This window comes from Aethina tumida, chromosome 1 (assembly GCF_024364675.1).
Source record: "Aethina tumida isolate Nest 87 chromosome 1, icAetTumi1.1, whole genome shotgun sequence".
Classification (NCBI taxonomy): domain Eukaryota; kingdom Metazoa; phylum Arthropoda; class Insecta; order Coleoptera; family Nitidulidae; genus Aethina; species Aethina tumida.
The window spans coordinates 41,568,849-41,581,095 of NC_065435.1; the positions used below are offsets into that span (position 1 = coordinate 41,568,849).

A 12,247-nucleotide genomic window follows, 5' to 3' on the forward strand; every position below is an offset into this window, starting at 1 on the left:
ATTTTAACGTTTAAATTAAGTAAAGATATATCTATGGGGTATCATGTGAAGGAAACTAGTTGTTACAAGTGGATTAAGCTTTTAACGATCTCATTAATTTTTTTAACATGTTCTTAGAAATGTGACGATTAAAAATCGGTGACGTAATTTCGTGAACGAAAATAATGTAAATTGACAAAAATTATGTTTATAACGGAAATATTATGTTAATTTTTTTATTATTCTGTAGAGAGTAGCCTAATTAAGATGTGGAATAAAAGCTCAAGGGATGGACAAGAATAAAATCCATGCATGGCCTAAGGTGAGGTAATTTTTTATGAAAAATTCACTGAATTTCTTCTAAAAGTTGCAGTACATCTAATTAAATTAAAACTATTTGGAAAAATGAGATTTCCAAAAAATATGGGGTAATCAAAAATAAATTGAAATATAACTTTTAAAATTGCAGAGAACACGATATAAATGTAATATATACAATGTCCAAACTATCTAATTTCCTTGATAATTTAGATTTGATTTAGTGTAATTATTAACGTGATAATTCTCCAATTATAACCCTTGATCCCTAAGCAAAGTACTACCTAAATTTATATGTGGTTTGCGGTGTGATAGTTGCGTTTTCACAAATCGTAATACATCTATAACATTTTATTATAAATTAATAAACAACAGTGTGGCCAATTGTTAATAAAAATTGTGTGTGGGTACATAAGTGAATCATATGTCTTCCCTATGTTGCTATAAATGGACGTTGTCATATGTTTGATAAGAGCGGAACCGCGAACCCACAACACAAGATCATAACCAAACTCAATTCAGGGACGCGAAATAGTTAGGTTGGTTAAACATTCGACTGAAACTCCGGCTAATTATAAACAAACAGAAGAAAAACAAACTACATTTGTGAGGTTAGGAGTGTGAATGCGCAGGTAGTAATTTCAAATTTGATTGGTTTGTGCAGAGCACGACGCATCGTGTGGACCAATCGAAACACTCGCGTTCGGAACGGATGCAGTGCAACATGGCCGCTGAGACCGTGTGCATTACCCTGCAACAAACAAAGCCCATAAAAATCTTAAAATGGAAAGTGAGGAGGAATCAAACAATACCCATGGGTCGTGTTATACTCCTGTATGATTTTGATGGGGCAGAGAAACCCGAACAACGTAAATTAAAGTCGTCCAAGGCTGGAACAGTTCGCAAGATTTTGATACAGGAAGGCGTCATCGTTCAGCCGGGGTAAGTCATTTGAATAATGGCGCCAAAATTGATTTGGCGCCAAAGATGCTCTAATTATTAATATTTGTTGTTTTCAGGGAGACTTTGTTGGAATTAGCGGCATGTTGCCATCCGACTATTATGAACGACATGTGTGGCGAATGCGGAGCCGATTTAAGGAAGGCAGATATTGGTGCCACTGCCTCTGTACCGATGGTACATGCTATACCAGATTTGAAAGTCAGTGAAGAGGTATGGACAACTCTACTAACGATATTATCATTATATATTAATGTGTTTGTATTTTTTAGTTGGCACAGAAGATTGGAAAGGCTGACAATGAAAGATTGATCAAAGAGCGTAAGCTTGTACTTCTAGTTGATTTAGATCAGACATTGATTCACACCACCAACGACAATATACCTCCTAACATTAAGGATGTGTACCATTTCCAATTGTATGGGCCAAACTCAGTTTGGTATCATACAAGATTCCGACCTGGTACAATGAAGTTTCTAAAAACAATTTCTGAATTCTTTGAGTTACATATTTGCACATTTGGAGCTAGGAACTATGCACACATGATTGCATTATTCCTTGATAAAGACCAGACATTCTTCTCTAATAGAATATTATCAAGGGATGAGTGCTTTGATCCAACCAGCAAAAAGGCTAATCTCAAGTAAGTGTGAACATTTTATGTCGGTAATATTTTCAGAAATACTCAAATTGTTTTTCCTTTTTAAGTTTTACATATAAACTCTTGAATACACAACTAAAATTAAAATTTTTCCAACTGTGAGATTTAGAAAATTAATATTTTCTACAAAACAATTAAGTAAATGCAAAGTTTTTACATAAATTTGCTTAAAATTGTTCACTTAAGTGAAAAACAATGTAATGATTCATTTGTAAACATATCTCCACCACTAATGAATGGCTATTTAAAATGTGAAATGAAAATTTTAATTTTGACATGTTAAAAATTATCATTAACAATACATTTATTTTAGACTTTACTATTATTATAAATTATTTCGCTTTATTTTAGGGCTCTGTTTCCTTGTGGCGACAACATGGTTTGCATTATTGATGACCGCGAAGATGTATGGTCACACGCCTCAAATTTGATCCACGTCAAGCCATACCATTTCTTTCAACACACTGGAGATATCAATGCGCCACCTGGTTTGGATAAACATGAAAATGACGTTAAACCGAGGGGTGTCGAGCTTCACAAACCAATGATCAAAGTTAGATCAAAGAATGAGGCAAAGAAAGATGCCAAGAAGGAAACGATGTTAAATGGTTGTATAGAACAGACGAAGAAACACAGTAGTGACGCGAATAAAGATGTAAATGGCGTTGTTAACAATGAAGATAGTAAAACTAAAAGTTCAGATGACAAGAAGGAGGCAGATATTGAAAAGTCTGATGTACAAGAAACCACTGAACAGAATACAGACGTTAAAAAGGCAGAAAAAGAAGCTGCAAATGTTGAACCAAAAGAAGAAGATGATAATAAAAAAGTGACAGAAAAACCTGATACTGAAATAGTGGATAAATCTACAAAGGAAACGGAAAAATCCGAAAACGAATGTGATGAGGCAGTGGAGTCAGGTGATAGTGAATGTGTAAAGGAGAAAAAGGTCGCGAAGAAGGAAGACGACTTAATAGAACTGGAAGATCCAGATGACTACCTGATTTATTTAGAAGACGTATTGAAGCGAATTCACACAGCGTTTTATGAGGAATTTGATAAATTAGAATCTGGAGACGTTCCAGATTTGAAGAAAGTGATACCACGTGTTCGCAATAAGGTATTAAAAGGAACAAAATTGGTCTTCAGTGGATTAGTTCCGACTCACATTAAACTGGAACAATCAAAGGCTTATCAAGTTGCCAGAAGTCTTGGAGCTGAGGTGTCACAGGACTTGGATAATAATACTACCCACTTGGTGGCAGTCAGACCGGGAACAGCCAAAGTTAACGCCGGCAAACGCAAGAAAAAGTTGAAGATCGTCACTCCGGATTGGTTGTGGTGCTGCGCTGAGCGATGGGAACACGTTGATGAAAGAAATTTCCCATTGAATAATAAAGGCTCAAAAAACCGACATCCTCCGCCTCATTGCAGCAGCCCAGAGCACATACCAAATTATCCAGAGCATAATACTCCAGGTACCAGGAAAAGGACTGCTAGTGGGAGGTTTATGGACAGCATAAATCCATTAATGACCTTCTCCAAAGATGACATTGCTGATATGGGAAAAGAGGTATATATTATTCATGTTTTTATTTTAGTAATTCTTCCTGTTTCTTGCAAAAATATTTCTAAAATTCCAATCCATCTTTCTTCATTTGGTTTCATTATTTTATTCCATTTTGATGACTACAGGATGTTTTAGTGTAAAGTATTAAAATAATTATATGTAATGTAATTATATATTTTTTTTAAATATCCACAGATTATAACAAAAAATTTAAATGAAATAAATAACTACTCTACAGAAATCGTTTACGCTGAAAAGTGTTGATTACATTCGATTTTTTTTAATTTCAATTAAATTTTTAGGTTTAGACACGAGGTGCACGTGGCGGCAATAATGTTTTCGAAGAAGTTCTTGTTCAGTGTAGTCACAATGTGTGCCCTATCTATATTCGTTAATCAAGATTGGAACAGAAAGGAATTGCAAGTCGCCAATGTTTGTGTTTATGAAGAAATACTTTTACGAAGCTCCTATCTCCTATTTGAAAATTTTCAATTTTACTTTGAAAATATGAGGTTTCATGTAATCAGTTGAAATTCTAAACTCGTGATTTACTCCATTTTTTTTTGTATTAAGAAAGTTGCTCAGTTAAAAAATGTTTGTAACTCATGTAATTTTGTAAAATGTTTGTTATGTAATGTTAAAATTTATTATTAAATACTGAATTGTAACAATACGTCAAATAGATATTACATTAATTTCACAAAATATTAGTTAAATGCAAAATTTTTAACGCACACATTGGTGTTTTTAGGTTGATGAAGACTTATCCGGTGATAGCAGTTCAAGCGAAGACAACGACGAAATGAAGGTAGTCAAGGCAAAAGTTTTACGTGCCTCCAGACAGGACGACGAGTCCGACTCCAGCAGCAGCAGTGAAGAATCGTTGACGGGGGAGTTCCCCAGAGGCCACAAACGGAAACGGTCCAATGTGGAGGAGGAGAACAATAGATTGGACGAGGTAAACAACAGCACCGAAGATGATGAGTCGCCCGTCGTCAAATTCCGGCGAGGGGAGAAGTTGGACAGCGACCTGGAGATAAGTCAAGACGAGTCGCAGGGCAGTGTGGACAGCGATGATCCGCCGGACGACGACGGAGACGACAGGGAATGGAACATGATGGGGGCCGCTCTGGAGAGGGAGTTTTTATCTGACTGTTGAACGGGAGATTGGGGTGTAACCGCATGCACTGTTAATTTTTATTGAAATAGGTTTTTTTTATTGCTCTAAGACCTTGAATATTCCTTTGTTGTGTTTTATTTGTATATATTTGTTGTAGGTTTATTTGTTTTATATATACAACTGAAATTTTTGTTTACTTTTCACCTGATATAGTAATAAATTATAGTACAACTGAACAAAATGTCTAATCCGTAAAGCTTAGATCTCATATATTGTTGAAAGTGGAGTATTTTTATAAAGAAACGCGAGCGTAAGAGTGGTAATGAGTAATTTACAAATCATTGTAAAAAAATTGCAATAACCAGTAGTTAATAATTATTATATAAGGTTTTTGCAATGTTTTTTTGCTGCATAAATGTAAATAATTAGATGTGCACACTTCTAAACATGTTTCAAAAGTAGTAATTGTTAACTATAATTTTAAAGTAGCTTTATACATTGGTTAATGAGTTGTAAAGCTAGGATAGGTAATTGAGGGTCTGAGAGAATTTCAATATATTGAAATTACCTTGAACTCCTAATTTGTTACAAGTCTACCTCATGGACATCTGTACTTTTTACTTAATTATTCATTTTCCATTCTTTGATATATGTGTAATTTATTGCTCTTAAATCTATGTGAAAGTTTAACTTGTATAATAAAGTGACTGTTGCTATTAATAATATTTTATTACAAACAAAACAATCCTACAAATTATTAACTAACTATTATACAGCATAGGGTTGATCCTTTCCATCCTCATGATACTTAATGTAAGTGTCAACATGGGTAAAGTCCTTCTTGTCCTCTTGCCAGCCACGAGGTGGTGCCTTGTTATACTTAAAGCCTTGCTCAGTTTCACCATAAACTTTGTTCACTGCCTCTATGTGATCTCTGTACTTTCCTGCAATGCATTTCTTTCCCGTTAACGGATCAACAATGTCTCCAAACTTGTAGACAATCTCTTTCACAGCGTGAGTTACCAGTCGTGTCTTTTTCTCCTGGAGTTGTTCAATGAGGACGATGTCGCCCGTTTTACATTTCTTATCTGGGTCGTGGGCGTAAATGAATTCGTCTTTTTTAAAATACTGAAATTACAATATATTTAAACGTGTGTTTAAGTGGATTTGTTTACTTACCATAAGCAAGTTCTTGTCCAATTCCAGTCGTTTCACCTTGAATTTGGACGTGTTTTCTTTCAGACACGGGACGCATTGTCCCAACAAAATATGTGCTTTAGTAACTGAACGCAAAGCCATTGTATTTATTGCGGAAGAATTATTATGAGATGTAACAATTAGGTTAATTTGAGGTTAGAATCACAAGATGCGATGTTGCCATTTAATAAGATATGAAATTTATTTTGCATTTTTGAGAAAATAAACATATTTAAAATATTATACAACAATCATGTAGGAGGAAAATTTACTTTCTTAATAATACGTACAAGGAAATAAAACTACTTGTAACTGAAGTCAAGGGGAAATAAATTTAAATTTTCGCTCTCTGTGATTTGAATTTACTAAACTTTATTCAAACAACTACTTTTTTGGTATTTGCGACTAGATGGGTTCTTATAGATATTAAGTAAAAATTTCAAGTGTAGGAGTTGTTTAAAAGCAAAATTTAATTGATTTTAATAATTTTGGAATGAATATAAAGAATATTAACAGGGTCTCAGCAAACATATATACAACTGATTAGATTAAACTGCTGTTTAATTTGAATACAAATTATATGTTGATTTTGTAAACATGAACTTGAACATTTATTATTTTTTACACCTAAATTATGTTATATTTTATTAAACCATTTACTTCCTGTTTTAAATTACAATAAAATGCAACTTTTTTAGAGTCCAAGATTCCATCACACATAAAACATCTAAAAATAAAATCTAAAACAATAGTAATACATGTCGAGAACATAATATATTATGTAGTAGAAGTTGTATTTTTTTTCTACTACAGCAGACCTAATTTTTTAAGTACTGTTACAGCCACCTTATAAAAAATGAAATATAAACTTTACCAAATAAAAAATATTTTTTTACCGTTCTACATTTCAGCGCTCGCCTAAGGCCTTATGGATTTTTTTTGTTGTCATTACGGTTGGTCTAAATTTTTAAGTGCTTTCAGCGATTCTTCAAAATTAAGCTTATTGTGGTGTCTTCATTTTACACAATGTATTAAGTGTAACTTGTATATATATATATATATATATATATATATATATATATATATATATATGTATATATATATATATGAGTAAAACACGCATGATCGTTTTTAGGAATCACAAAAACCGATATTCTGTATTTTTATTGGTCGACAAGAAACAAATGTATTATTGCACTCTTTGGCTTTGAAGGTTTTATGAAAATATAAAGAAATTTTAAGAAATACACACATAATATTACCATTGTATCATGACAACAGTTGCTTTTGTATCTTGCCTTTTAAAATTTATTTCTTAATGTTTGTAACTTTATTTAAAAAAATAAACATTGCACATTGGTTTATAATTAATGTAATAAAAAATGTTATATAGAAATTTTAAATTAATTTGAATCAATTAATTAACTGATATAATAATATTTTCACCGATATTGTTACGGCGTTGATTTTATAAATGCGGTGTTTTATGCTTATTTTGACTGGTTTGGTTGACTTTAACACAGGTTTTAATATAAATATGGTAAAATTTTGGGTATGCTTAATTTAAGTAATTCAAAAGAACACTTAAAATTCAACATTGGATTTTAATTTTAACTAAAAATACATGTATATTTAAATTTTCAACGGTTGTATTATAAAAAGTAACGATTTCAAGGGAAATTTATTATCAAGGATTTAATTAAACTAATTTAAAAAATTAAAAAAGTAATTTAATTTGAATTTTTTCTTAATTTAATGTTAGCATTCTATTTAAAAACTTGAGCCAGTCAATATACTTTTGTTTTTTCAAACTTATCCAAAAATATAGATGGAATTGATTAGATTAGTTAGTCTAATGTTAAAAAACTGAAATGGATATATTATAAAATAACCAAAATATCGGTGTTCTGACCTTAATTGTGTCACATTGTAGGAATGAACGAATAAAGGAGTTACTTCAGAATATTTTATTTTGAAAATATTTAAAAATTTGTCAAAATTGTTGAGTCTGTTTGACCACTTTCTGTGCAGTTACATCAATTCCTTTCTTTGTGCCTTCTTAGAAGCATCTTCCACGGGGAGGTTATCATATTCAGTTCATTGACAGCATCAGTATGTTTGACTCTACATTTACATCATCCTTCAATTCTAAAGATACTTCTACATTTTTAATATTAGTCTCCAATACATCTTGGATTAGATGTTCCTCAACTAAATCAATGATTTACTCTCCCAAAGCCTGTGTAGTAATTATTCAAGTTATTTTCTAAGGGTTTTATTTTTCTTTTCAATTTTTTTTTTCATTTATAAAATCTCCTGGGTTCGTTTTTAGTCGACAATGATGTTTTTATTTTAAGCGTGCTGAACGAAATTGTTTCACCTGCCTGTTCAGGCAGATAAATGCTTGTTTATTCTGGTTTTGGCTCGTTTCATTTTCACACATGAATTACAGAGGCAAAATCAACAGAATGCCTCAAAAATTAAAGGTGTCCGAATTACTGGAGCGTCCGGACTATCGAAGTTATACTGTAATTCACTTGTGCCATGTTCCCAACACGTTTGACCATCATTTTAACCATTTAATCGCACGTATTTCATGAAAATTCTTCTGCTACTCGAATTATAACACCCATTAACAATTTTCTTCGCCTCAAATTTCAGTGCGTCGCATCTAACCGGCGTAAATATTTTTTCGCAATCAACCGGCGACCGAACACGTTGTACGTCGTGTTGCCGCGGCACGGTACCCACACCACCATCGCCTGGGAACCCGGTGGGGAAACGGTCGAGCGCCTCCGGTGCACCAGTGTGCGGCACTCGTCTTGTGTTCTTCGCGTCTGACCACGGTGTGCACGGCTGACAGCTGAGCAGGCGCGTTCCGTGTCGTCGATATAGAACTACGGGGCCCTTGGATATGTGTGTTTATGTTTTATTCAGGCCAAAAATGGGGCATTTTCATTCGGAATGAACGGCGTACCCGACTGTGCTGTGCTAAATTCGAATCGGTGTTTTGTTATTGGGGGTGGATACATGTGTTGTGGTTTTTAATCATATGTGTTTTGTTTACCTATTGAACGCTGTTGTTGTTTTGGATATTAAACGGGGATTTTGAATTGACCACCCCAGTAAGTTAGCATTTTTACATCCCTGTATAGTCGTAGTATTAATTTTGAACTATTAAATTGCAGTATACCTTGGTTTAGCGCCAGAATTTGGTGTTTTAATTTATGCACAACTTCTACAACCACATGTATATCTTTATGAATAAATATGGTGTACACAACGTTTTTATGAATTAACCTCACGTAATAAACATAAATATTCATCACTAGATAGCAAATGAAAGGCAATACAGAAACAAAAACAATGAGACATAACCTATTGGAACTAAATGTCAGACCCTGCCATTGACCATTGACACTTTGAGACCTATATTTTGAAAACACATGGATGTTGGAACCAGTTAATTTTGATTTTAACACGTGTTTAAGTTATTTGTGATGACGTTATACTGCAGTACTGCAATTATTTTCATTACTTGATCATAAAAAATAACATAGTTTATGTTTTTCAATTTGTAAATGTTCAAATATTTTGTAAACATCTATAATTTAACGTAAATTACATTAGTACAACATTTAAAACCCATAACATTTGATAATTATTAAAGTAAATAAATGAAAATGATTAGAAATATTATTCTTCCGGGTAACTTTTACATTCTTATTGAAGTACTCATAGCCACATTGAATTTGAAATATTTATATCCAATTGATTACGCTGGACAATGAACTCAATATAGAAAAGGTATAGATAATTATTAAAATTTTTATATTATTGTATTTATTTCGTATATTTTTTGACTTTATTCTTATTTTTTTATGAATTTATAAAATTAATTTCAATTACAAACTTAAATTTGGCAATTGCAGAGATGATTATACATATTATACATATATAAACTTAGAAATCCCAAAAAAATTCACTGATTAAGAAATATTTCTACTAAATTATTTATTGTGTTATAAAAAAGTCATCTATTAAAATTAGAAATCCCAAAAAATTTTAAATACATAAGACATTTCATAAAAGAATTTAATTCCAACTCCAGTTCAGTCAGTATATAAACTATTTTTTAATTTTCTGTACGTTTTTTTCTTTGTCACACATCTTAAAAACGATGAAAGGAAATACCACATTCAAATATATCTTTTGTGCCACTATTTAACAATACTCTTAATAGTAAGAATTTATTCTAAGAAGAAATTGTATTATTTTATTGAATAAATCATTTTCAGTGAGAAGAAAGAAACACTGCACTCCAGAAAGGAGGGAAATAATAATTAACATGAAATATCAAGGTCTGAATATTGCTGACATCACTAAAAACTTAAGATGTTGTCAAAAAGTGGTTTACGAAGTTATTAATAAATATGAAACAACGCACTGAAAAAACAATATGTCCCAACAAAAAATCAACTCGTTTTATAGATAAACAAACTGGATCAGTAAACTAAATGCCTCTTGTATTCTAGACAAATAAGAAATGAATTAATTGAGTCATACAGTATCAGTGTGTTTAGCAGAACTATCGACTCAATGAGCAAAACTTAGAAGGATGTATGTAGTATTTCAGTGAAGAAACCATTGATGTCAAAAAAGAATATTTGTACAAGACTAAAATTCGCACAAAAATATATTAATTATCCTATACAATTTTGGCAAAAAGTACTTTGGAGTGATGAATCCAAGTTCAATATAATAAAATAAGATAATAAACAAGACATTAGTCATCCTCCAAGTAAAATTTAGGACACTACATACACTAGAAAAACTTTGGAACACGGTGGAGGAAACGTTATGGTTTTGGGTTACTTTTCTTGGTATGGTACAGAACTACTATAGAAAATTATTGGTAAAATGGACTGGTTCATGTGTAGAGATATCATTAAAGGTGGATGGAACTATTTACTATGGATAATTCATCACTTATATGGATTTTTATGCATGATTATGATCTGAACTAGTAGTCTAAAATTGTTTAAAAATGGTTAAAGTAGTAATGTCGAGGTTTTCTATTGGCCAGCGGAAAGCCCTGATCTAAATTCAATTGAAAACTTTTGGAACAACATTAAGTCTCGATTAAAACATCAAAAACCATCAAATTTAGAAGAATTGTGGTAATTAATTGAAGAGTCGTGGATATAATTTCAAACTCGTTGAATTTATGCCACCACTGTATGTATTAAATATTTTTTAAATTTAAATCTTAGAGGATGTATAGGAAAATAAGTTTTATTATATGTTATTTTCATTTTCTCAAGCAATTATATACTATTTTCACTTAATAAGAAATATTTATACTTAATTGGTCATTATTTTATTAAAAACAACTATGTTCATTAGCATGTTACTTCATACTAAGGAAATATTTCATTAACATTTGATATTCATTGTAATATTTATATACATCTTTATAATCAGAGTTTATTTTTAATTAATTTCCTAATACATCTCGCAATTACGAGACTTATAAATGAATAATCTTATAAAAATAAAAATTTAAAAGAAAAACTAAAATATGTACATATAAATTTACTTTATTATGTGTGTAAATTAATTAATTAATTTTATGAAATTTCAACGTATATAAAATATTTTAGAGAAATTATTAATGAACTTATAGGCAAATAATAAAGTATTCATCAGATTATTTATTATGCGCATTTCAACATTTAAATTTATAATAATTATTAATTATGCTGTAATAAGTTATTTTTATTTTTTCATGTAATTATATAATTTTCACTGAATAAAGAATATTTATACTACATTGGCTAGGTTGGGCAATGAAGCACAGACATTTTTACTTTAACAACTATCTAAAGAAGTACTGAAGAAATAATTTCATTTTTGTATTACATACTTTTCTAAAAACAGATTGAATTTTTAGCTAACTTTACATGCTTTATTACATGGCAAAAGCAAATAATTGTGTAAAATGTGAACTGCCATAAAATATTTTAGCTGAATTAATAAATAACTTACAGGAAATACATCAAGCATTTATTAAAATATATAATCGGTGTATTTCAACATTAAAATTGTTTGATATTCCAACATTAAAATTTTAACACTCTTAAACTATAAATCGGGCATGTGATTTGATTTTCACATATATAAACCGTGGTTTCAATTTGTTTATTAACTTTTCAGTGATCATTTAACGTGTTAACTTCCATTAAAGATGTGTAAATGCGAGTTAAAATGTGTTTTAAATATAATCTAAACAAGTTACCACATAATGAACACCTGACGAGTATATAAAATAGATTAATAATATGAATATTATCTAACATTGTGCGTGTGTGTGTGTTAATTCATGCCATCAACATAAATTACATTCCTTTAATGTGTTCGACGTTTAATATTTTGAGTATTT

At 31.0% G+C, this 12,247-nt stretch overlaps 3 protein-coding genes across 5 annotated transcripts in view; 2 read left to right on the forward strand and 1 right to left on the reverse strand.

Annotated features, from left to right (window-relative positions):
* Positions 1 to 253: 253 nt before the first annotated feature.
* Positions 254 to 5,331, forward strand: LOC109595929 (RNA polymerase II subunit A C-terminal domain phosphatase). 2 transcript variants are annotated; one of them, XM_020011366.2, is made up of 6 exons: positions 254 to 301; positions 962 to 1,239; positions 1,317 to 1,470; positions 1,530 to 1,900; positions 2,270 to 3,491; positions 4,240 to 5,331. In XM_020011366.2, the coding sequence occupies exons 1-6, from the start codon at positions 269 to 271 to the stop codon at positions 4,645 to 4,647; spliced, it is 2,466 nt and encodes an 821-aa protein (XP_019866925.2). In that variant the 5' UTR covers positions 254 to 268; the 3' UTR covers positions 4,648 to 5,331. The 2 variants fall into 2 exon arrangements, with proteins under 2 accessions (XP_019866925.2, XP_049817907.1); XM_049961950.1 differs by having other exon boundaries at positions 3,791 to 4,263.
* LOC109595930 (28S ribosomal protein S17, mitochondrial) lies at positions 5,323 to 5,972 on the reverse strand. The gene is made up of 2 exons (XM_020011368.2): positions 5,788 to 5,972; positions 5,323 to 5,736 (listed from the first exon to the last, which is right to left on the reverse strand). The coding sequence occupies exons 1-2, from the start codon at positions 5,905 to 5,907 to the stop codon at positions 5,377 to 5,379; spliced, it is 480 nt and encodes a 159-aa protein (XP_019866927.1). The 5' UTR covers positions 5,908 to 5,972; the 3' UTR covers positions 5,323 to 5,376.
* Positions 5,973 to 7,827: 1,855 nt separating this feature from the next.
* The window catches only part of LOC109594365 (semaphorin-1A), a 345,269-nt gene continuing 340,849 nt past the window's right edge, over positions 7,828 to 12,247 (forward strand). For both annotated transcript variants that reach the window (XM_049961951.1, XM_049961952.1), the window contains exon 1: positions 7,828 to 8,930. The gene's annotated coding sequence lies outside the window, so the exon portion shown is untranslated. The remainder of the gene's footprint in view (positions 8,931 to 12,247) is intronic.

Coding starts and splice junctions, on each gene's coding strand:
- LOC109595929 (XM_020011366.2), top strand. CDS start 269: ATGGACAAGAATAAAATCCATGCATGGCCTAAG. Junction 1,901..2,269: donor AGCAAAAAGGCTAATCTCAA/GTAAGTGTGAAC, acceptor GCTTTATTTTAG/GGCTCTGTTTCCTTGTGGCG. Junction 3,492..4,239: donor TTGCTGATATGGGAAAAGAG/GTATATATTATT, acceptor TGGTGTTTTTAG/GTTGATGAAGACTTATCCGG.
- LOC109595930 (XM_020011368.2), bottom strand. CDS start 5,907: ATGGCTTTGCGTTCAGTTACTAAAGCACATATTTTGTTGGGACAATGC. Junction 5,737..5,787: donor TGGACAAGAACTTGCTTATG/GTAAGTAAACAA, acceptor TTGTAATTTCAG/TATTTTAAAAAAGACGAATT.